The sequence below is a fragment of the Gastrolobium bilobum genome, unplaced genomic scaffold, assembly GCF_033153095.1.
Source record: "Gastrolobium bilobum isolate Gb01-03AN ecotype WA unplaced genomic scaffold, APGP_CSIRO_Gbil_v1 utg16824, whole genome shotgun sequence".
Lineage (NCBI taxonomy): Eukaryota > Viridiplantae > Streptophyta > Magnoliopsida > Fabales > Fabaceae > Gastrolobium > Gastrolobium bilobum.
Window position 1 is genome coordinate 254,474 of NW_026899360.1, and position 25,738 is coordinate 280,211.

The 25,738-nt window shown below is 37.4% G+C and overlaps 1 protein-coding gene across 3 annotated transcripts in view; it reads left to right on the forward strand.

Moving 5' to 3' along the window:
- The window catches only part of LOC133289924 (uncharacterized), a 30,720-nt gene extending 4,982 nt beyond the window's left edge, over nucleotides 1–25,738 (forward strand). Inside the window, exons 5-26 of one of the 3 annotated variants that reach the window (XR_009748554.1) lie at nucleotides 2,755–2,870; nucleotides 3,903–4,111; nucleotides 14,024–14,143; nucleotides 14,273–14,401; nucleotides 14,527–14,652; nucleotides 15,069–15,124; nucleotides 15,247–15,346; nucleotides 15,607–15,724; nucleotides 15,861–16,070; nucleotides 16,264–16,588; nucleotides 16,863–16,956; nucleotides 17,534–17,642; nucleotides 17,727–17,992; nucleotides 18,113–18,237; nucleotides 18,657–18,891; nucleotides 20,083–20,271; nucleotides 20,359–20,642; nucleotides 22,044–22,251; nucleotides 22,332–22,571; nucleotides 23,599–23,684; nucleotides 24,571–25,182; nucleotides 25,260–25,382. Coding sequence is in view for 2 of the 3 variants with exons in the window: in XM_061487956.1 (XP_061343940.1) it covers nucleotides 2,755–2,870; nucleotides 3,903–4,111; nucleotides 14,024–14,143; nucleotides 14,273–14,401; nucleotides 14,527–14,652; nucleotides 15,069–15,124; nucleotides 15,247–15,346; nucleotides 15,607–15,724; nucleotides 15,861–16,070; nucleotides 16,264–16,588; nucleotides 16,863–16,956; nucleotides 17,534–17,642; nucleotides 17,727–17,992; nucleotides 18,113–18,237; nucleotides 18,657–18,891; nucleotides 20,083–20,271; nucleotides 20,359–20,642; nucleotides 22,044–22,251; nucleotides 22,332–22,571; nucleotides 23,599–23,684; nucleotides 25,260–25,419 (3,505 nt within the window). In the remaining variant the exon portion in view is untranslated. Of the gene's footprint in view, nucleotides 1–2,754; nucleotides 2,871–3,902; nucleotides 4,112–14,023; nucleotides 14,144–14,272; nucleotides 14,402–14,526; nucleotides 14,653–15,068; nucleotides 15,125–15,246; nucleotides 15,347–15,606; nucleotides 15,725–15,860; nucleotides 16,071–16,263; nucleotides 16,589–16,862; nucleotides 16,957–17,533; nucleotides 17,643–17,726; nucleotides 17,993–18,112; nucleotides 18,238–18,656; nucleotides 18,892–20,082; nucleotides 20,272–20,358; nucleotides 20,643–22,043; nucleotides 22,252–22,331; nucleotides 22,572–23,598; nucleotides 23,685–24,570 lie in introns of all 3 variants that reach the window. The other 2 variants (XM_061487956.1, XM_061487958.1) reach the window with 2 other exon arrangements.

The following is a 25,738-nucleotide window of genomic DNA, read 5'->3' on the forward strand; positions in this document are numbered from 1 at the left end:
ATGGAAACAATCTATTTGAACTCATCTGAACAATAACAATAACACATCTAACAGAGTCATATTTCACAAGCACCATTTTTAATAGCGATTACATAACCCTTTTCTTGTAACTGGTCGGCACTTAATAAATTACTTTTCAAATCAGGAACATACAACATCAACATCAACATCAACAACACCTTTATCCCAAATTAATTGGGGTCGGTGGTAGATGAACCCACATGAAAGATACAAAACGGTTGAAAAAAAGTAAAAAAAAATAAAAAATAAAAAAATAAAAAAATAAATTAATAAATAAATAAAAATACACAAATAAAATAATAAAATAAAATAAAATAAAATAAAATAAAAATATATGTATATATAAATAAATAAAAGTAAAAAAGAAAGGGACAAGAAGAAGTGGGGGAAATGAAGGGGAAAAGGACTAAAAAGGGACCATCTGGAACATAGGAATAACAGCGGGTCTAACCCTCCACCATACTTATAGCTTTTCTCCATTCCTTTCTAAGACATACTGTCCGCCAATCTATATCCCACTCCATTAAATCTTGTTTTACTACTTTCCCCCAAGTAAGCTTCGGCCTACCTCTGCCTCTTTTTGTGTTTAGCTCTTGGTAACAAACTTCTGTTCTTACAGGAGCATCCATGGGTCTTCTCATCACGTGCCCAAACCACCTCAATCTATGTTCTCTCATCTTCTCGGCTACCGGTACTACTCCGACCTTTCGTCGAATATCTTCATTTCGTCAAATCAGGAACATACAATACATTAAATATTTTTTCCACAAAACCATTCTTGGTTTTTATTTTAATGTCACCTTTTCCCATTACTTTCACAGTAGAATGATCACCAAAACTCATAGTTGATTGGAAATTTTCATTCAGGTAAGACAAGGAAGACTTACTACCACTCGTATGGTTACTGCAACTAATATCCACATACTAAACATCTGGCTCAATCTTCTTTTCATCTTGAGCAATCATCAATAAGGTGTCAACTTCCTCCTTTTTTGCAAAGTTTGAACTTTCTCCTTTTTCTTTGTTATTCAGCAGCTTAGTATAACATTCAGATTTGATAATGACCCAATTTGTGACACTTGAAACATTCTACCTTGAATTTATCAGGAGCTCCTCCTCTGTCTTTGCCTTGAAACTGATCATTATTGGCTCTGAAATTAGTGGAGGTATCTCTGTTATTGAGATCTCCCCTTCCTCTGCCTTTGCCTCTACCTCTACCTCAAAAGCTGTTGGAACGAGTATCAGTAGAAGCCTTTAATGCTTGCTTATTTGCATCTTCCTGTTTGAACTTTTTTTCATGCACCAACAATGAGCTCTGCAATTCATCAAGTGATAAATAATCTATATCTTTAGATTCTTGTATAGCACAAACACCAAAATTAAATTTTGTTGTTAACGATCGAAGAATTTTTTCTATGACAGTTATTTCTTCTCTACTGTCTCCATGAATTCGCATCTTATTGACAATGGTCATCACACAAGAGAAATAATTTGCAATTGATTCTCCCGACTTCATTCGAAGTGTTTTGAATTCCGAGCGTAAAGCTTGAAACTACCGCCTCTTTGCTCTTGCAGAGCCTTGATACTTTTTTTCATGGAGTCCCAAATATCCTTGGAAGATTCTTTGCAAAGAATAGTTTCCAAGATAGAATGATCAATAGCCTGAAAGAGATAATTTTTCGCCTTCAAATCCTTCAGTTTTGCCGCTTCATGAGCTACTTGTTGTGCTGCTGTCAACTGAGCTCCTTCTGCTGGTTCGACAATGCCATTGGTAACAACATCCCAATATTCCTTGGACCAAAGGAAATTCTACATCAACATGCTCCAATGATCATAGTGACCATCAAAACGTGGAATGACTGCTTCAACAAAATTAGAATCTGTTGCCATGACTCTTCACCCTCTTTTTTTTACAACTCCTTTCCCTCACATGTTTGACTCTCAACCTGGCTCTTGATACCACTGATAGAAGATTAAGACTCTAAAATTGAAACACGTACAAAATACTGAAAAAGGGAATGCTTCATATTTCTCCAATACTCATTACATTGCTAATCAAGAGTCTCATTGCACCACATCATCAACTACTCATAACACCCACCATTAAGCATAATAATTATTTAACTTCATAACTAATACAAGAAAACTGTAAATAACCAATTCAACCCAAAAGCTTAAGCTGGTGGGTGAGGGCTTTTTAATTGTTTATACTATTCTCTTACACGCCCCTTTACATGAGAGCTCACTGAGTTTGAAGGGTGAACAATTCACAGGCCTACCTACCTGTATTAAGAAAATTCGACAAGAGAAAGTGAGGGGCCGTGAGGATCGAACCTGTGAGACCGAGGCTCTGATACCATGTAAATAACCAATTTAATCCTAAAGTTTAAGTTGGTGGGTGAAGATTTTTTAATTGTTTATATTATTCTCAAACAAAAAACAAGAGAGAACTGACTCTTCAACATTCTAACTGACACAAGAAACTAAAGAGATATTTCAACAAGCATTTGGTCCACGATCATTTATATTTTGCAGAAGGTAGTATCTTTTTATTCTGAAGAATACTGATGTTTTTGGAAATGTCTTGTTGTCTTTGTTGAAGGTTTTTGAGTTGTTTCTAGTTTTTAAAAGTGTATTGTCTTAGTTGAAGGTTTCTCAGGGAACTAATACATGTTGTCTAGTGGATTGTGCTTTTAACTTTTCTTTTGTATTTCATTTTTGGAATGAGTGTAGGAAGGGATATGGTACTATCAGTGCTGCTGGTGGGATGGGATGGGGTGGAGGCGGTGGAGGAAGAATATCACTTGATTGTTACAGCATACAGGAAGATTTAAAAATTACTGTTCATGGTTTGTTCCAATACACTTTCTGTACATGGTAGTTAAACCAATGATGACTTCTGCTTGATGTTTAATTCTATTGTAAGTGTGTTAAGCTTAATCTATGTGAATCAAAATACTAAAAATTAGAATATTTTATAAACAAATTAATGTTGTCTGCAATTTTCAGTACGAGTGGAGGCAAAAAGAAAAACATTTTTTGGTTATTTTTTTTTTTAACCAAAAAATGTAAGCCTTGGTGAGGATAGTGTTATGGAACCTGGCATGTTTTGGCTCCTTTCACTAGTTATGAGGATAGTGTCCAGAACCAATTCTTCAATGAAATCTCTCAACTTCTTGGGTTTTCCATTGAATTTTGAAGTTTTTCTGAAAGGTTGTTCTCTAGTTTTAGATTCTGGAATCTGTTCATTATTCCTGATTAGAGTCGATTTTTATTTGATTGGCTTCCAATCATCACAATTATGTTCTTCATGTCTAGCCAGCAGCTGCTTTTGTCTTGTGGAAGTCCAACTCTTTCAGACTTTTAGAGGTGGTGAATAATCCAGTGTCCCCAATTTTTCATCAATTTCTTAGTTACCAGATGAAGTGGTGTGGGGGTAATATGGACTAATAGAATAAACCAGAATGGGTGAGGGAAAACCACTTAGACAAGAAGTGGCACTCCTGTAGTTGACAGAATCATTCAAGTTTGTTTTAATATTAAATTACTTTAGTACTTACTAGTTTTTTGTGTTATTAATTTGAAAGACCGGGCCTTTAATCCTCGTAAGAAAGAGGAGGATGCTAACATCCACCCAAAAGTAAAGATGTTTAACATTTCCAATTATACACACACTCACAGACACAGCCTCAATCTTTTGGTGGTGCTGACACTATGCATTTGATAATTTTATATATGTTCTTTTGAATAAAAGTTTTTGGTTGACATTGTCATAGTTGTATATTCAATTTTTTCAAATCACGTAACATGCATGTATGCCTTTTTATTAATCTGGATAATAAGGGGGAACTTCTATACAATACATGCATTTGTTGTGACAGGAGGCATGAGTATTGGCTGTCCTGGGAATTCTGGAGCTGCTGGCACATATTTCAATGCAAATTTACTAAGTTTGAAAGTCAGCAATGACAATGTCACAACAGAAACAGAAACTCCTTTGCTTGACTTCTCAACCAGCCCTTTATGGTCAAATGTTTATGTAGAAAATAATGCGAAAGTTTTGGTTCCACTTGTTTGGTCCAGAGTTCAGGTGCGAAAGTTATACACATTATGTACTATGCCAACAAACACACGATCACAGAGTCACCATTTTATAACCATTTCTTTTTTCTTTTGTTGCATGTGTTTTGGAAAATTCTTTATATGACACAGAACTACTTTCATAATAGTTTTGATCTGCTGAAGCTTTTTATAGTTTGAACATTTATAGATTCATTATCTATTTTTGATAGTTTGCTTCTTTTGGTATTGCAAATTTTAATCGACATAGCAAGCTACACCAGTTCATTTACATAGCTTTTATACTGGTTTATTGCCGGTAAGTAACAATTGTTGTATCAATGTCACTGTTCCATCATGTCATACTTGTGTCCCATTTCCTATTTGATTACTACCTGACTGATGTATATGCTTTAGCCTGAATGCTCAAGCTAATGTTTTTGTTAGAGAAATATAAAAACCATTAATGTAGCCTCACTTATTAGCTTAAGCTTTTGGATTGAATTGATTCTTTATATGGTATTAGAGCTTCAGTGTCACGGATATCATTGCTTCCCAAATAAAAACAGAAAGAATCTAATCCTGATTTTCTACACTCCCCCTCAAGTTGGGAGGTAAATGTTGATCATTCCCAACTTGCCAATCAAGTCTTCAAAGGCTGGCTGTTGTAGGCCCTTAGTGAGGATATCTGCAATATGCTCTTTGGTAGAAATATACATCATACATACACTTCCATCATCTATTTTTTCTTTGATAAAGTAGCGATCAACTTCTACATGTTTTGTTCTGTCATGGTGAATTGGATTTTGAGCAATTCTGAAGCAGCCTTATTATCACAATACACTCTGACAGGTAAGGAAAAAGAGATCTTTAATTTCTCAAGGAGTCTTCTTAACCAAATTCCTTCACAAATACCATGGGCTAGAGCCCGAAATTCTGCTTCTGCACTGCTCTGGGAAACAATTGTTTGTTTCTTACTTCTCCAGGCCACAAGATTTCCCCAGATATAGGTGCAATATCCTAAAGTGGATCTTCGGTCCAATGCAGAGCCAGCCCAATTTGCATCTGTATATATTTCAATCATCCTCTTTGTCCCCTTTTAAAGAACAATCCTCGACCAAGGGTTTTTTGAGGTACTTCAGAATTCTATAAACTGCACTCAGGTGTTTTTCCTTAGGAGAATGCATGAATTGACTAACCATGCTAACTGCAAATGCAATATTAGGCCTAGTGTGAGATAAGTAGATCAATTTCTCCACCAATCTCTGATACTGCTCTTTGTCAACTTCTTTCCCATATTCAATTCCCAATTTAATATTGGGTTGAATTGGAGTCTCTGCTGGCTTGCACCCAAGCATTCCTATTTCTTGTAACTGGTTTAGAATATATTTCTTCTGAGTTAAAGAAATTCCTGCCTTACTTCGAGCAACTTCCATGCCCAGGAAATATTTGAGAGATTCAAGATCCTTCAGTTCAAACTGATAAGCTAAACACTTATGTCCTGTGACAATTATGTCATCAACATAAACAATGAGAATAACAATTTTACCTACATTAGAGTCTTTTAAAAATAAAGTGTGATCAGTCTGAGCTTGGAGGAATCCTCTTCCCTTAACAACTTGAGTAAACTTCTCAAACCATTCTCTAGGGGATTGTTTAAGACCATAGAGAGATTTCTTCAACTTGCATACTGAACCGTTTCCTTTTTCAAAACCAGATGGTGGATCCATATAAACTTCTTCGTGTGGATAACTATTCAAGAAGGCATTCTTTTCATCTAATTGTTGCAAGGGCCAACCAAGATTAGCAGCAAGTGATAAAAGAATTCGGATCGTGTTAAGCTTGGCAACATGGGCAAATGTCTCCTGATAGTCTATCCCATGAGTCTGAGTGAATCTCTTAGCAACCAATCTGGCCTTATACTTGTTGATGTTGTTATCTGCATTAAATTTTATTGTGAACACCACTTGCAACCTACTGTTTTCTTTCCTCTCGGTAATGCTACAGACTCCCAAGTTCCATTTTTGTTGAGCGCATCCGTTTCTTCAAAGACTGCATTCCTCTATTTTGGATTATCAAGTGCTTATTGGATAATTTTTGGTATTTTTGTACTGTCTGAGATAGTGTTGAAAGCACGAACATCTAGGGACAACTTTTCATACGTGATATGATGAGAAATAGGATGAGCAGTACGAGATCTAGTACCTTTTCGGAGAGCAATAGGCACATCTAGGTCGGCTGTATCAATGTTGTTGGAACTAATACTCAAGTCCGAATCCTGGCAGTCTAGAGGCTCCTGAGGTGATTCTCGCCTGCTGTAAAACTTTTCCCATTTACCAGGAGGATCTCCATTATCTGACACATTAGCTCCCTCTGTCTTTTGCATAATGACTCCCCATGTCTCCAACGACAAAGGCAAAACAACAGAATCATTTGGTTTGCAAGACTTATCTTCGTCTACCCCAATAGACTCCCCCTGAGGAGAAGTCGATGGAAAAAAGATTGTCTCTCATCAAATGTGACATCCATAGAAACAAAGACACTACGAAGAAAAGATGAGTAATACTTGTAGCCCCCTTTTGGTTAGGAGGATATCCTATGAAGACACATTTAATATACTTAGGATCGAGCTTGGACCTTTGATAAGGAGGAACATGTACAAAAGCCACACAGCCAAACAACTTGGGATGGAGGGAAGAGTGAGACTGGAAAGAAGGAAAGATGTGGGTAAGACAAGCTAAAGGAGATTGAAAATTTAGGACACGAGAAGGCATCCGATTGATGAGGTATGCTGCAGTCAAGATAGCTTCCCCCCACAGATATTTAGGGACATGCATGGTAAACATAAGAGCTCGAGCAACTTCAAGGAGATCTCTATTTTTTCTTTCAGCCACCCCATTTTGTTGAGGGGTGTTAGGACAAGAACTTTGATGAAGAATACCATGCTGGATGAGATAGTTTCCAAGAGCAGAATTAAAATATTCAGTACCATTGTCAGTTCGAAGAATTTGGATAGAGGTCTGGAACTGAGTTTGAATCATAGCATGAAAGTTTTTAAAGTGGATGCAGCGTCAGACTTATCTTTAGAAGGTATACCCAGCATACCCTAGAGTGACCATCTATGAAAGTTATAAACCAACGAGCACCAAAGATATTTTTTTCATGGGCTGGACCCCATATATCACTATGAATCAAGGTAAATGGAGAATAATCATGACGAACTCTAGGAGGATAAGAAACACGAGAATGTTTTGCAAACTGACAAATATCACAAGAAAAAGAAGTGAGATTTTTATTGATAAATAAGTTGGGAACAACTTCTGAAGATAAATGAAATTTGGGTGTCCTAACCGATGATGCCACAACAAAACATCATTACAATCATCAGACAAACATACCGAGTGGTTTACAAATTTTTTTTCTTAACAAGGATCTTTTTCAAAATAATAGAGCCGTTTTTCCTCTCTAGCACTACCAATCATCAGCCCCGAGTCATGTTCCTAGAAAAAACAAGCATCGACAGAAAACTTGGCAACACAATGTAACTCAGAGGTAAGTTTGCTGATAGAGATGAGGTTACAAGTAAGAGAGGGAACATGAAAGACTGAGTTCAAAGTAATGTGTTCAGAAAGTTTAATGGATCCTTTTCCAGCAATAGTAGAGAAGTTGCCATCTGCTGTTCTTATTCGTGACTGTTGATAGTAAGGGGTATAAGAACAAAACAAGGTTGCATTACCTGTCATATGATCAGAAGCCTTTGAATCAAAAATCCAACGCCTACTATTATCAACATGGAATGCCGTACCTTGTTGAGCAACATTGCTGGATAGAAATTTACTTCCAATCAAATTGGAAGCTAACATATCCAATTCGAACACAGGAAGCTAAGGCATGGGACATGATACCCTGTGAGTCATCTGATGAAATATAAGACTGAAATGTATTTTTCATATATTGATTGACACCCAAAGGGATCTTTATATACAGATTACAAGGTAGTTAAGGAGTTGAAGTAATAAATAAAATACACAGTAACCGAAGAGGCATCACACTACTCAAAGGAACAAGTAGCTAGAAACAAGTAGAAAACTCTAGAATATTCTACACTCCCCTCAAGTTGGGAGATATATATTGATCATCCCCAACTTGCTAATTAAATCCTCAAAGATGGGTTTGTGTAATCCTTTGGTGAGAATGTCGGCTGTTTGCTCCTTGGTAGGTATATATGACAAACATACACTACCCTCCTCCAATTTTTCTTTGATAAAATGACGATCAACCTCCACATGTTTGGTTCTGTCATGATGTACATGATTTTGAGCAATACTGACTGCAGCCTTATTATCACAATAGAGTCTCACAGGTAGAGAATAAGATATCTTTAATTCTCCAAGGAGCCTTCTTAACCAGATTCCTTCACAAATGCCATGGGCTAGCGCCCGAAATTCTGCTTCTGCACTACTTCTGGCAACAACAGTTTGTTTCTTACTTCTCCAGGTCACAAGATTTCCCCAGACATAGGTACAATATCCTGAAGTGGATCTTCGGTCCATAGCAGAGCCAGCCCAATCAGCATCTGTATAGATTTCTATCATCCTCTTGTGTCCCCTTTTAAAGAGCATTCCTCGACCAGGGGTGTTTTTGAGGTACTTGAGGATTCTATAAACAACACTAAGGTGTTTTTCCTTAGGAGAATGCATGAATTGGCTAACCATGCTAATCGCAAATGCAATATCAGGCCGAGTGTGAGATAAGTAGATCAGCTTCCCTACCAACCTTTGGTATTGCTCCCTGTCAATATCTTTTCCATCTTCAATTCCCAATTTAATATTGGGTTCAACTGGAGTTTCTGCAGGCTTGCACCCAAGCATACCTGTTTCTTGTAGCAGGTCTAGAATATATTTCTTCTGAGATAAGGAAATTCCCGCCTTGCTACGAGCAACTTCCATTCCAAGGAAATATTTGAGAGATCCAAGATCCTTTAGTTCAAACTAACTAGCTAAACCCCCTTTTAAAGATTTTATTTCTTCCCAGTCATCGCCTGTGACAATTATGTCGTCAACATAAACAATGAGGATAGCAATTTTGCCACTATCGGAGTGTTTAAAAAATAAAGTGTGATCAGTCTGAGCTTGGATAAATCCTCTTTCTTTAACAACACGAGTAAACTTTTCAAACCACTCTCTAGGGGATTGTTTAAGTCCATAAAGAGATTTCTTCAACATGCATACAGAACCATCTCCCTGTTCAAAACCAGGTGGTGGATCCATGTAAACTTCCTCATGTAAGTCCCCATTTAAGAAAGCGTTCTTTACGTCCAATTGATGCAAGGGCCAATCAAGGTTGGCAGCAAGTGATAGTAAGACTCGGATAGAGTTAAGTTTGGCAACGGGAGCGAACGTCTCCTGATAGTCTATCCCATAAGTCTGAGTAAATCCTTTGGCAACCAATCTGGCCTTATATTTGTTGATGCTGTTATCTGCATTAAATTTTATTGTGAACACCCATTTGCAACCTACAATTTTCTTTCCTCTGGGAAGTGCCACGGACTCCCAAGTTCCATTTTTTTTAAGAGCATCCATTTCTTCAAAGACTGCATCCCTCCATTTAGGGTCATTAAGTGCCTCTTGGATATTTTTTGGTATTTTTGTACCGTCTAATATAGTGTTGAAAGCACGAAAACCTGGAGATAACTTTTCATATGAAATGTGATGAGAAATAGGATGAGCAGTGCAAGATCTAGTACCTTTTCGAAGGGCAATGGGCACATCTAGGTCAGCTGTACCAGTGTTCTCAAGTGGATTGCTGGAACTAGGACTCGGGTCAGAATCCTGGCAGTCTAGAGGATCTTGAGGAGATTTTCGCCAGCTGTAGAATTTTCCCCATTTACCGGGAGGATCTCCAGTCTCTGGTACAGTTGCTGTCCTTGTCTCCTGTACATTAACTCCCCCTGACTCCAAAGGTAAAGAAACAACAGATGTTTCCAAGGGTAAAGGTAAGACAGTAGAATTATTTGGATTCCAAGACTTGTCTTCATTTATACCAATAGACTCCCCCTGAAGAGAAGTCGAGGGAAAAAATGATTGTGTTTCACAAAAAGTAACATCCATAGAAACAAAGACCTTTCGAAGAGAAGGTGAGTAGCACTTGTAACCTTTTTGATTAGGAGGATCCTATGAAGACACATTTAACAGACTTATGATCAAGTTTGGACCTTTGATGTGGAGGAATATGAACAAAAACCACGCAGCCAAACAACTTTGGAGGAAGGGAAGAGAGAGCCCGAAAGGAGGGAAAAGAGCGGGTAAGGCAAGATATGGGAGAATGAAAATTCAGGACGCGAGAGGGCATCCGATTGATGAGATATGAGGCAGTCAAGACAGCCTCCCCCCACAGGTATTTAGGGACATGCATTGTAGACAAGAGGGCTCTAGCAACTTCAATGAGATGTCTATTTTTCCTTTCAGCCACCCCATTTTGTTGAGGGGTGTTAGGACAAGAACTTTGATGGATAATACCTTGCTTGGTTAGGTAATCACCAAGAACAGAATTAAAATATTCAGTACCGTTGTCAGTTCGCAGGATTTGGATAGAGGTCTGGAATTGAGTTTGTACCATAGCATGAAAATTTTTAAAAGTGGCTGCAGCTTCAGACTTATCTTTTAGAAGATATACCCAGCATACTCTAGAATGATCATCAATAAAGGTAATAAACCAACGAGTTCCAGATATATTTTTTTCACGAGCTGGGCCCCAAATATCACTATGAATCAATGTAAATGGAGACGAAACATGATAATCTCTAGGGAAATAAGAAACACGAGAGTGTTTTGCAAACTGACAATCATCACAAAAAAAGGAACTTGGTTTTTTGTTGATAAATAAGTTTGGAAGCAGCTTTTGAAGACAAAAGAAATTTGGGTGTCCTAAACGACGATGCCACAACAAAACATCATTACAATCGTCTGATAAACATAAAGAGTGATTTGCAAAAAATCTCTTTTCATGAGAATCTTCTTCAAAATAGTAAAGCCCTTCTTCCTCTCTAGCACTGCCAATCATCAGCCCCGAATCCTGTTCTTGAAAAACACAGGTTTTGGCAGAGAATTTAGCAACACAATGCAATTCAGAGGAAAGTTTACTAATAGAGATAAGGTTACAAGTAAGAGAAGGGACATGAAGGACAGAATTCAGAGTAATATGTTCAGAGAGCTTAATGGATCCCTTTCCCGCAATATTAGAGAAACTACCATCAGCCGTCCTTATTCGTGACTGGTGATAATAAGGGGTATAAGAACAAAACAGGGATGCATTACCTGTCATATGATCAGAAGCTCCCGAATCAAGAATCCAACGACTACTATGATCAACATGGAATGCCATACCTTGTTGAGCAACATGACTAGTTGCCTCAGCAGATTGAGACATCACCTTCTGAAATTGCTCATAATTCTTACCGTTTAAACGGTGGTTAGTAATCTGTATAGCTGGGTTGTCTCCGGAAGACGAAGAACAGGGAAGAGGAAAGACACCGGAAACATTACCGGATGATTTTTCAGAATGCTTATTCTCAGCCTCAATATTTTCAACTTCCATTGTTCAAAAAAAAAAAAAAAAAAGGAACTCCAATCGTTCAGAACTGAAAAATCACGAAGAGGAACCAACTGGACCCAACAAGAAGAGTGCTCCAATCGTGATTTAAACCCCCAGAACAGGAAGAGGAAGGCCAGGCGAGCCGTTCTGTGAAAGCCGCGTGACAAACGGAGGCCGGCAGGGCGGCGCGTGGCTCACACGCGCCGGAGAGGCAGTTCTGCAGTGGCGGCGCGTGGCTGACTTTCCGGCGACGGGGCTGACGTGGGTCGACTCGGAAATGGCTTCTGAGTTATTTTAATAAACAGTGAAAAATGGAAAACGGAAGGAAACGTGAAGGTTTACAAGATGACCACAGGATAACCTGCTCTTGATACCATGATGAAATATAAGACTGAAATGTATTTTTCATATATTGATTGACACCCAAAGGGATCTTTATATACAGATTACAAGGTAGTTAAGGAGTTGAAGTAATAAATAAAATACACAGTAACCGAAGAGGCATCACACTACTCAAAGGAACAAGTAGCTAGAAACAAGTAGAAAACTCTAGAATATTCTACATCATCCAAGGCAGCAGACTTGGAGTTTGATACAGAAACAGCAGCAGAAGTGGAACTGTTTCGCACCCAACAGTAGCAACAATCACTTTATAAGTTGTTCTTTTCTTGGATAGCCATAGTCCGAAATAAAAAAGGTCTCCAATCATTGATTTGAGCCTTCAAACAGATAGGAAAGAGGGAGATGAGCCGAACGAGACCTCTCTGAACCGGAACCAAGCACTGCAAGGAGGCGCGTGGCTTGCTCGCACTGTATGGTGGTTGTGCGTGGGGCGGATGCTCCGTCCTTTCTCTGGCGCGCGGCTCAGCAGAATCCGGTGGTCCTTCTTGAAACTTGTAGATTTGCTCCTTGTGTTTCGAATGGTGTGAGTCTTGGCCGAAAATGTCGCAGGAAAAATTTTCCGGCAGCTGCCGACGGCGGTGGAAGGCTGAGATTTGCTCTTCTACATTGATTGGCAGCCTCACTTTGCTCTTGGGACTTTGTAGGAAGGGAAAACAGCCTTAAGAATGGCTGAAGGTTGAGTTTTCAGGCGATGTGCCGCCGGTTTGACGGTGATTGTGATGGCTGAGTTTTTTCAAGACCAACCTACTCTTGATACCATATCGAGAGATGTAAGACAAAAGTTTTTTTTAATTTGATACAATTTGATTTACACTGAAAGGGTATATTTATACAAGAGTAAATGAGAAAAAGCGGAAACAAATTCAAATCCCTATTAAAGGAAAAAATAAATCTATAATTAATAGGCTATAAATCAGGGATATGATTGAATCCCAAATAAAAATGGAAAGATTCTAATCCTGATTTTCTACAATATGTTTTTCCTGAAAGTTCCAAATAGAAGGATATTTTACGAGGAAGTATGCCATATTGCTATCTAGGTGGTTGTAGTAGTATGTACGTTTACCCTGTAGAAGTTAAAAGTATGAAAAAAGGTGGCTGTCTAAGTATCACCTTGTAGAGATGATTTTTGCACCAACTTATCCATTGAGATTCAAGTCTGATCTAATCTGGAACTCTTCTGCTTCTATGCACTTTTGAGGCACTTCTTAAGCCATTGGGTATGTTAGGGCCATGGCTTTTAAGAGTATATATCAAATTGTGTCAATGCTAGTAAAGATTCTTGGCATCTTTCCCATATGTTATGGATATTTCACTTTCTCCTGCACTACCTTGACATTGTTATTAGGAAAATGATAGGAATATACTCATGTAGGTGTATGTAAGGTGGGTAGTAGGGGATTATGTTCTACCAATGAGGTGGCATAACTAACTTTTGGAGGGAGAATAGAATGTTCTAGAAGATTAGGCTTAGCATAAGATGTGAATAATGAAGTTGCTAAAGGGGGGATTTGCATTCTGGGAATTGGGAACCTTGGGAGAGTGTGAAGCCTTTCGAATTGCTTCACAAGTTTCTTTACGCTTATTTCTTTTCCTTTCATTCTATAATCTGTTCTAGTAATTCTTTGTTCAGTTAATTTTGTCATTACTATCTTGTACTGTTCTTTAATATAAATACTGAAAATCTGGAAATTCCAGGCCAAAAACTTGTGTCTTCTCTGTTATTTTCTTGTTCTTGATTGTTGGACCTTATCTGAAAAGTTCTTGTGTAAAACTCATTTCTTGTTATATCACATTTTGTATTTTGTCTTCAAAAATAATTTTTTTGATACATTATATATATATATATATATTTTTTTTTTTTTTTCTTTTTTAATTTATTAGTTCTTGTAACTTCTAACCTTGAAGCCTAATGTGTGATATTTATTTGAATGCTCTAATTATGAAGGTAAGAGGCCAAATTAGTGTATATAGTGGAGGAAGCTTAATATTCGGTTTGTCTGATTACCCAATTTCTGAATTTGAGCTTGTTGCAGAAGAGCTTTTATTGAGTGATTCTATCATAAAGGTACTAGATTGTGAATTCAAAGTGTTTTTTTGTTATAATTTTACTTCCATTCTCAATCCATTTGGACTACTATTTCTTTGAGCTATAGTTTCAGCTCATTATTTAACATTTTTAGCTTAATATATGAAGGTTTTTGGTGCATTTAGAGTTGCTGTTAAAATGTTACTCATGTGGAATTCCACAATCCAAATTGATGGTGGTGAAAGAACTGTTGTGACTGCTTCAGTCCTTGAAGTCAGAAATCTCGCTGTACTGAGGGTATAATGTTCTTTACTCTTTATTCAAAGTTATGTAGTATCCTTGGTTATAGAGCAGTATTTTGTTCTTGGTGGGTTGGAGCTTTCTTTCTGATTGTTTGTGATTGTGGGTTCTTGCCTTTGCAGCAAAATTCTGTCATTAGTTCAAATACAAACTTAGGTTTATATGGTCAAGGACTGCTGCACTTGACTGGTGATGGCGATGCAATCAAAGGCCAGCGAGTATCCTTGTCTCTCTTCTATAATGTAACTGTAAGCAATTCTTTACACAATGATGCTTTAAGGTTTTATAAATTTTGCGGTGGTTACAAGAGATTTATATGATTGTTTAGGGCTCTCCCTTATTCCAGGGATGCCAATATAAGAAAGATATGGAAGCAATATACTCTTTTTGAGTTTTGACTGCTGGCTGTGAGTAGAAGGAAATATCTACCGTAGCTACAGTGTAAAATGAATTAGAATGCTGGTATTTTCATGCAATGCACGTGTTCTATTGCTGTTCTCTTTTTAAGGCTTCACTCTAAAATTGATTTTGGTTTTATGGTTTTACCTCAACTCCTTCACGTTAAGGCTATTTTTTGTACTGTTACTGTTTCTCAAATTCGTGATTTCCCCCCTTTGAAGTTGCTTTTGTGTGCAACATTTTAACAGCCCTTCTCTTGTGACAGGTTGGTCCAGGTTCTTTACTTCAAGCTCCTTTGGATGATGATGCTAGTAGAGGCACGTAAGTATGATTTCTTTCTAGTTGCATTGCTTGACTTAAACAGTTTCCATCCAGCCTGTGAACTCCTCTGAAACTCTAAATTAATCCATTTTGTTGTCTTGTTTTTTTAATAATCTTTGTAGGGTGACAAAACATCTTTGTGATACACAGAGATGCCCGATAGATTTGATAACTCCACCTGACGATTGTCATGTCAATTATACACTTTCCTTCTCACTTCAAGTAAGATTTGTTAAGTAATAGGAAAGATGGTATTGGATGTATTTCATTTTAAAGAGTGAAAATCTTGCCCCATTTTTTTGGGTACATATATTTGTGTATCTGCACCCTGGTTATAATATACGAGATTTGTGAAAACATCTTTCTATCGTTTTCAATCAACTTTTTTGTTGGCAATTGTTTTGTTATGGGTCTTGCATAAAAACAATAAGTTATTGCTGTTCAAGTAGAATCTAATGGTGGGTTCTTTTGAGTTTTTGCAGATTTGTCGTGTCGAGGATCTTCTTGTAAATGGCATTATGAAGGGAAGCATAATTCACATTCATCGGGCAAGAACTGTGATTGTTGGTACTGATGGTATGATTACTGCATCGAAATTAGGTAATTAAAATGTTTTAAAACCTTATTTTTTGTTACTTTTTCTGCTCTTCCAAGTTTTCCATGCTAATAAAAATGCTTATTATTGAAAATGGATAGCATAGTTTTGAGATTCTGATTGGACAGAGACCTTTTTCAGGTTGCACTGAAGGTATTGGTAAGGGAAACTTTTTGAATGGAGCTGGTGGTGGTGCTGGACATGGTGGAAAAGGAGGGTCTGGATATTTCAATGGGAAAGTGAGTATTGGTGGTAATGAATATGGAAATGCTGTTCTTCCATGTGAATTGGGTAGTGGAACTGAGGGCCCTAATGAATCATATGGGCATGTTGTTGGAGGCGGGATGATAGGTAAATAGTTTTAAACACTTTTGACTTTATATGTTTCAAGGAAAGGACTTCTCTTAGTTTACTTTTGACTATTAACATGGATGCAGATACCTGTAAATGCTATATCTAATTGTGCCGCTAGTCTTTATACAAAGGAAAATATCTATTTTTTTTATAATATTCTCTGATCGCAATTTTGTCGAATTTTGGCCAGTAATGGGATCCATTCAATGGCCACTTTTGAAGCTTGACCTTTACGGATCTTTGAGGGCTGATGGTGAAAGCTTTAGCAAAGCAATAACAAGCAGTGATGGTTCTTTGGTTGGTGGTCTTGGTGGAGGTTCTGGTGGAACAGTTCTTCTTTTCCTTCAAGGACTCGGGCTTTTGGAGAATTCATCCTTATCTGTTGTTGGGGGCAATGGTGGCTCCCTTGGTGGCGGAGGTGGAGGTGGAGGTCGAATTCATTTCCATTGGTCAAAGATTGGTATGGAGGAAGAATATGTTCCTGTTGCAAGTATTAGTGGCACCATGAACAATAGGTATGCATAATCACGTCTCTGCTAATGGCTTAAGTATAGGAACATGTTAGAATATTACTGCTTTTACTCGGGCCAAGGGAATATTTCCATCTTTGGAGGACTAATGTGGTGAAACCATAATCTTTCAATGGCCAAAGTGAGGGTTTACTCTTTTAAGTAACTTGAAACATGATATTTGTAAATGATTTGATCACTATTTTGGTGAAATGGTGATGGAAATTTTCTTCAAATAAACTTGCTGAAGAAACATCTCTGTCTTCATGATTTTAAACAGTGGAGGTTCTGGGGATGATGGTGGCCATCACGGACAGGAGGGTACCATAACTGGGAAAGCATGCCCTAAAGGCCTTTATGGAATTTTCTGCGAGGTTTGTTCCATTGGTTATTTTCATTCCTTTTTTTTTTTTGCCTAGACTGTTGGAGATATTTACCGATCACTTTCTCTGATAAGTTAAACAAGCAACATGCAAGGAGACTGGTGAGCTCTACTTAGATGAATTGTTTTCTTATGCCCATTTTTTGATTTTTCAGTCTCTTTTAGGAAGATATCTTATCGTCTGATCTTGCAATCTTTTCTTTCTCTTCTCTAATAAAATGCTTTTTATGGTCTGTGTGAGGACAGTTACACATAATTTAAATGTCTGTCTCTGGTATCTCTGCTTTTGTTGGTTTCAGTTTGTAATATGAAATATTACTGTTTTTAAGCTGTCTGTCTTTTTAATAATTCTTTTTTTTGTCTAAAAATAAGTATTATTAAAAAGAAGAGAATAAGTACCTTACGGTTCTTTCAAGAGCTGAGAAAAAAGTCAAACAACACAACAAAGTAAACAAGGAAGTTAGGAATGCAGTAGGGCAGCACAATCATTCTGCGAATCTAATAATTATTTCACATGCACTGGATGTTTACTTTCTGAAATTTATTGAGCCATGCAAGTGAATTTTCAGGAATGCCCTGTTGGTACTTACAAAGATGTTGATGGTTCTGATGCACATCTTTGCACTTCTTGTCCTCTTGATCTTCTTCCCAATCGTGCGAATTTCATATATGAACGAGGTATTTTTGATGCCTGTAACTTGGCTTTACATGCCTAGATTTATGATCGATAACAAATTTTTCGGATGATCCTTTTCATTGCAGGGGGAGTTACGAAGCGATCTTGTCCATATAAATGTATATCAGACAAGTATAGAATGCCCAATTGCTATACACCTCTAGAGGAGTTTATTTATACATTTGGGGGTCCCTGGCCATTTTCAGTAATGTTGTCATTCATTTTGTTGCTTCTGGCTCTGCTACTAAGTACTTTGAGAATCAAGTTGATTGGTTCTGGTTCATATCATAGTTCGAGTTCAATTGAACACCGTAATCATCACCGTTTTCCTTATCTTCTTTCTCTTTCTGAGGTACTATTCTGATAACAAATTCCACTATTTAATTAGTTCTTTATGTAGCATTAATTGAGCCTTAATGCATTATATCTGAAATTATTTGATGCATTACATATTTTGTTGTTTGAAAACTAGGTGCGCGGAGCCCGAGCTGAAGAGACTCAAAGTCATGTACACAGAATGTACTTTATGGGTCCTAATACTTTTAGAGAACCGTGGCATCTTCCTTACTCGCCTCCCCATGCTATAATTGAAATTGTGTAAGAGAAACTGCATATTCATATGTGCATGTCATGGATTTTGATGTCATATTGCTTTGTATGTGGGCCATGTGCTGATAAATGTTGGAAACATGTTTATTTTAGTTGAAATCATCAATCCTCAGTGTTGCTGAAAATCACACGCACTGGTTAACTGTAGCCATTTAGGTTGAACTTATCGTATTTTACTTCTACCATCAAAACACTTATTTTCTCTCAATAGTTTCTATTGTAAAAAAGGTCTTGCTACTGGAGACACTTCTTAGTAAAGATTCTACATCAAGCATCTGGGTATAAGGAAAAGATAAAGAAGCCCAGTTTGGGAAGCTTTATAATTCATTAGCATTCAAATCTTGCATCATATTACTATATGTCAAAATCATGGTTTTGGTTAAGATTTGATGTTAACTGGAATGCAGGTATGAAGATGCTTTTAATAGATTTATTGATGAGATCAACTCAGTTGCTGCATATGATTGGTGGGAAGGATCAGTGCACAGTATACTTTCTGTTGTTGCATATCCTTGTGCTTGGTCCTGGAAGCTTTGGCGCCGGAGAGTCAAAATTAGTCGCCTTCAGGAATTTGTCAAGTCGGAATATGACCATTCTTGTCTACGCTCTTGTCGATCACGAGCTTTGTACAAAGGGATGAAGGTTTGACTTGCAATGCATTTAAGATCATGGAGTAATAAAGTCCTCATCTTAGAATGATTGATCAGGGCTTCCTTGCTAATTAAGAGACTTAAAACATCTAAAAGGACAATCCAAGCCCAATAATAGCGAAGGCCTGGTCTGCCCAAATGAGCATAAAAAAATTGAGAAAATTACTAAAGTACTCCTAAATTGATATACAAAACATACAAAAAAAAAACTTCTAGTAAAGGTTATGGAAGAATACAGTCATCCCCAAATCAAATCTAAACCAAAATACTAAGATGATTTGATTTTAAGATTATGATTTATTGATGCTAGTGCATCCTGTGTCATACAGTGCTGCTGGGCTTTTCATTAAATATAATTATGTTAATTTTTTCACCTTCAAGATCTCACTTTCGTCAGAGATATACTATGCCACGCGTGTTTACATCATGTAGTCAGAAGTTATCAATTCTGTAGTGACAGACTTGTAACTGTCCTGAGATTCTGTTATTATTAAGACTGCTCACCAACTGTCTTAACTGACTCTATAAATATGTAAGCCAAACTCAGTTCGTTAGGATGAAATACACATTCACTTCTGTTCAGAGATTTCTCTGTAATATTTTCTTTCATTTTCCCTCACTTTCTCGAAGAGACAAATTTATTATGGAACAGAGACTTCTTTCTAGTTTTCTCTTGGTAAGACTTGTAGAAACGGCATATGTTCTTCAGCATGGCAACCATAGACGCAAGTGTGATAGTAGAGATTTGTGCCAATGTATTATATCACCCTTAATTCTAATCACAAAAATGCTTCAGCTTCTATATTAACAGTCCTTGCTCCCCAGACGTAAGAATTATGTTTTAATTAGTAGTACAAATGCCAGGAAGTTTTTTTTGGTTATTTCTTGGTAATCATTTAGAGCTCCTAGAAGCAATAGGTACTTTTATATTCAGCTAGAAAGTTAAACTAGGCTATATCAGAATCCATGATTATCAGATTGCATTCCTTTATTTGCTTACAAAAACCAAACAATGTGATTAAATAAACATCAGTATTAATTTTATTTATACATAAGATAGCATATCTGCTTGTTTAATTTGTAATTCTTCTGTCTTATCTGACAAGCTTGCATTAGAATCTAAGACCTTGCAATCAAAGGTTTCCATTTTTAATGTTTTTAATTTGAAAAACAATTGATGCAGGTTGGGGCAACACCAGATTTAATGGTAGCATACATTGATTTTTTCCTTGGTGGGGATGAGAAGCGATTAGATATTGTATCAATTATACAGAAGAGATTTCCCATGTGCATAATTTTTGGCGGGGATGGGAGCTACATGGCGCCTTATAATCTTCACAATGATTCACTATTGACCAACCTCCTTGGCCAGGTGTCTTGCTTGTTAATGTTATTAAGATTTAGTCAGTTTTTTTCTCTATGCATAACCGACAAACGATCCCAAACTTGATATCCACAGCATGTCCCTGCAACTGTTTGGAATCGATTGGTAGTTGGACTGAATGCTCAGTTGCGGACAGTGAGGCATGGATCAATTCGTACCGCACTAGGTCCTGTTGTTGATTGGATAAATAGTCATGCAAACCCCCAACTTGAGTTCCATGGAGTTAAAATTGAGCTTGGATGGTTCCAAGCAACAGCTTCTGGTTACTATCAGCTGGGTATCGTGGTAGCAGTTGGGGAGTATTCCCTTCATGATTCGCACCAGTCTGATACTTGGGTTGGTACTGATGAAGCTATGAGGTAACTTCCTGAGTTAACCCTTGTTTCTTCCAATTAATCAAATTAAAACCTGGCAGGGAATGGGATCAATCATTTCATTTTGTCCCATGAGAGTTATTGGTGCCAATAGAAACTGAATAATAGCAAAATTGAATGTTGGTAAATGGGCTTTGCCTGGGAAGGATTGTTGGAAGGAAGAACTTCGTGCTTACTGTAAGTAAGACAGAAAATTTAACTGTTCAAAACCAAAATTGTTCATGAATGATGATATACCCTTAACGATAATGATGATTCATAATGATTGGATTTAGAAACTTGACCTGATTAGATTAGATGGATTAGGAAAGAATGTAAAATGGTTATGTTACGATCCAGTTGCAAGGTATAAGACTTGGAGTCTCACATCGAATAGATAAGGTTCTGGTATGGGGTTTATATGGATTTTAGGCTCTCCTACCTTACAAGCTAGTTTTTTGGGTGAGGCTCTCCCACGGTTCGTATCTATTAGTATCACAACTTTCACTTTGTCAACCAGTTGCAATCGAGCAGCGCAGGCCTAGTAAAAAAACTAGCGCCAAGCCAGGTGACGTGAGCATTGGGATTGCCAAGCGTGGTGAAATGTTACGATCCAGTTGCAAGGTATGGGGACTTGGATTCTCATATCGGATAGATAAGGTTCTGGTGTGGGGCTTATATGTGCTTTGGGCTCTCCTATTTTACAAGTTAGCTTTTAGGGTGTGGCTTTTCCAAAGTTCGTATCGGGCTATTATTGGGCCTTAGCGTAGTAGTTAGAAGCTTAGGTTGCATTATTCTTTGATAAGGTATCAATGGGTTTTTAGAGTTGATCCTTGCTTCTCACACAAATTTAAATTGATATTGAGTTCTGTTGAGATATATAAAATCATTAATGTAACCTCACCCAACAGCTTAAGCTTTTGGGTTGAATTGGTTCTTTACATGGTATCAGAGTTTCGGTGTACCGGATTCAATCCTCACCACCCCCCACTTTCTTTCTAGTGGAATTTCTTTCTTCGCATAGGTAGGTGGGCCTGTGCATCGTCCACCCTTCAAGTCCAGTGGACTCTCGTGTGAGGGGACGTGTTGAGATTAAAATCATTAATGTAACCTCACCCAACAACTTAAGCTTTTGGGTTGAATTGGTTCTTTACAAGTTCCAGTACAATTTTTGATGTGCTTATGCATTGTTAATGTATCAAAGCTAGTAGATTCTCTCAGGGGGCATGTTGGGGATGCAAAAACCATTAATAACTCTTTGCTGTGAGCTTCTAAGTTGCATGGTTCCTTGACGTTGTTCATTTTAATACCTCCTTTATGTAGATTAGTACTGCAAAAATTCACGTTTGTTTTTAAATCCCATATGCGTATTAGCTTGAAGGAATTCTTTTTTGATGCTTATGACAGGAAAAATGTGGCACATGGAAAAAAGAATTGTAAGCAGCTGCAGCATAGTTGGCCATATATGAGCAATTCATTATCTCTTAAAAAGATAACTGGAGGAATTAATGGTGGCCTAATAAATGATGCCACCTTAAGATCATTGGACTTTAAAAGGGACTTTCTATTTCCACTTTCTCTACTGTTGTGCAACACTAGACCTGTTGGTCGTCAGGTAGTTAAATTATTTTAGGTGCTTCACCTCTCCACAACTATAACTTGAACATTGTCTAATACATGATGTCTTTGTTTCAGGACACTGTGCAGTTGCTGATTACTTTGATGCTTTTAGCAGATATATCTGTCACTCTCCTCATGTTGCTTCAGTTCTACTGGATTTCTCTTGCTGCTTTTCTTTCTGTTTTACTGATCCTTCCTCTTTCTCTACTTTCTCCATTTCCTGCTGGATTGAATGCTTTATTCAGTAAAGAACCTCGAAGAGCTTCACTTTTTCGAGTATATGCACTGTGGAGTTCTACTTCTTTATCTAATATTGTAAGTTGTGCTTATATTGTGCTACCATTTAGTATAACTGTCTCTTCAATGTGTAAAGCAGATGAGAAGCAGCAAGCATGCTTCGCTTGCGATTATAATATATTCTGAGCTTATTGGAACATAATAAACAGAAATTTCTTAACAAGCATTTCATCATGAGTTGCCTGCAGTGATATGCCCCATCATGCTTATGATGCATAACTTTAATACGGTTTTTCTAAGTTGAGAAAAATGGGGTGTAAGCAGTCCAAAATACTTTGGAAGTCCAAATTACTTGGTCAGCCTTCACTGTTTACTATCTCAATTGGCTTTCGATGTTAAGCTGCTATATAAATGCTGACTGAGATAAATTATGTTAAGCTGAAAGATATCGTTAAACTTGTAAAGAATCTCTAATGACTAAAAGGCAATGAGTTACTCAAAAATATCAAAGTTGCAAATAAGGCTTGTATAAGCACTTTTTATTTGAAAAACACAATATTCAGTGGAAAAAGATGATTTGATTTTGTGACATAGGCAAATAGTTTTTTTTTTTCTTTAGTCTGCATGTAATGTTCAATACAAGAATTCTTCCTAGTTTCTTTTTCATATTAAATTTGTCTTTATTAGAGAGTATACACAGCATATGTATCTCTGTATATCTACACAGCATAGCTGTAAGTCAGAACAGATACATTGCTAGCTGATGTCCGCATTAGTTAGTTATCTGCTGAGCTGTCAGGTTGTTAGACATTTCAGTTGGTCAAGTGGTTCAGATCTATTACAGGTCTGTAGAGCCTCCAATCTATCTTAATTTTAGTGACGCCCCTTCACAGTAAGCTATCAGTAGAGCCTCATAAAGATACCGAGAAAATTATATAGCAGAAGTGGCAAGGCCCTACAACCATTACTATTGCCGGTTGAGGGGAAGACAGTTATGAAATTCTAGGCACATTGAATTCATAACATTTTGAGATGAATACATTCATGCAATCATTTGAAATTTATTCCCTGCTTTTATCTATAACATTTGTGTCTGTGCGTGCAGGGAGTAGCTTTTATTTGTTGCCTCCTTCATTATGCATTATCCCACTTTCACCACCCTGACGAGGCAAGTACACGAAATGCTAAGAGGTAAGGCTGCCAACTTCTTAATGGCACCACTTTATCTCAAACAACAATGACATATATTACAAACAACCTACGTTTCTTGTTTAAATTTAATTCTGTGGCAGTACAGCAAGAAATCGATGCAGAAGAATCAAACATCATCTTATCCATGTTTACTGGATCAGATCATCTGATTTACGTCATATTTGAACATGATAGCCAGTTGGATTCTGCTTAATCATTGATTGCCTCTCTGCATAATGGAGGTTTTGTTAAGATTTGTACGAGGAGGAAGAATATCATGTCTAATCTTAAAACACTTGTGCTTTGTAACAGGGTGAATATCAAGAGTTGCCTCGAACTTGAGAGGATTCTTACTATGGATCAAGGGATAGCTGAAGGAATTTTGTGATATTTCGTTTAGAGCTTCTCAACATGGATGCACTGCCTTGTATACGTGTCAGCCCAATCACAGCTGTAATAAAAGTAGAAAATAAAAATGAAAAAGCAATAACCACTTTCCGTTGCATTGAAAAAATGCACAGATAAAATATCTCCAAATAAAGCCAAAACAAATAAACGTAAATGAAGTGAGAATATCATAACGAAATATCGGGTCTCCATGTTGAGATAGAAAATGCATTGGAAACGGATCCATGCTGAGGAGTTCATAACGAATATCACAAAATTCCTCCGGCTTGTATTCTCTGTACTTCACTCCTGCTTTTTTAATCGGGTCACACTTCTCTTACTGTGCTATCCCGTGGTCAAGAGTAAGAACCCTCTTGAGTTTGAGGCAGCTCCTTAGATACATCCCTATCACAATCTTCCAACATAAAGTATAGGAGATTATTGATTTTGCAAAGGATATATGTTACTGTGAAAATATGTTTAATGGGGAAATATGTAGGTAGCATTTGGGTCGTTGATAAAACGGAATGGAAAAGAATTGACGAGAATGGAATGCGACAATAATGTCCTGCTTGCTGTATTGGCAGCTACAGAACCAAAAGAGATTCGTGTCCTGTTTTGCGTTTGCCTTTTATCAAAGAGAACAGAACACTATTTTCAATTACGTATATATTCCTGTCCTGTTTAATATTTGGTTGGGTGTGATGGTGCAACCCGTGGAGATGGTCATGAGAAGCTTGTATATGTGATATGCATGAGATGGGTACCTGGAGATTAAGGATCCATCTAAGGACGTGATTATTAGCGGTGGTGAGAACCTGAGCAATGTGGAGGTGAGTAAAAGCACCCGGTGGTGAACGACCAGAGCCAACGAGTTTTGGGGGGAGATGCTGTGTGCCTTCATGAGCTTGAAGGTCGGGTTGAAGGACAATCAAACAGAGAAGGATATATTTGAGTATTGCAGGGAGAACATGCTGCATTATATGGTTCGAAAGACTCTGGTATTCAAGGATGAGCTTACCAAGACAGCTACGGGAAGATAATAAATATGCTGCATTATAGTTTCGTGTGCATTATATGCTGCATTATAGTTGCTTGCTTTTATTACTTGGTGCTCTCTCTCTCTGTCTCTCTTTCGGTTAACAACTTGTGTTCTTTATTTTTATGTTTTGATACATTCTTTTGCAGGGAAGATGATAAATGCTGGCTTTTGCCCATCATTCTTTTTTTATTCAAGTCGGTACAAGCCCGTTTTGTCAATTGGCACATAGCGAATCTAGAAATCCAAGATTTTTCACTATTTTGTCCTGATCCAGATGCTTTTTGGGCTCATGAAACTGGTTTATGACAGAAAAGGAACAGAAGAAATAGAACGTGAACATTGATGTTGAGTTTTTGATTATTCCAACAGTTCAGAAGGAGGCTTTGTTTCGGCGTGGTCGTGAGTCTTGTAGCTGTGTAAATATCTTCAGAGGTGTGCAGGAGAATCAAGTACAGTTCTGCACTTCTAGCTTCTTTGTAAAATATCTTAACAAGAGGTTCAAGGGATAATACACGCGTCTTTCTAGTACGGTTTTTTTTTTTTTTTTTGGTGGGACACTTTCTCATAGGATAGGTTAATGCCACTGAAACTTCACCATTTTCTTCGTTATCTACGTCCGTAAATT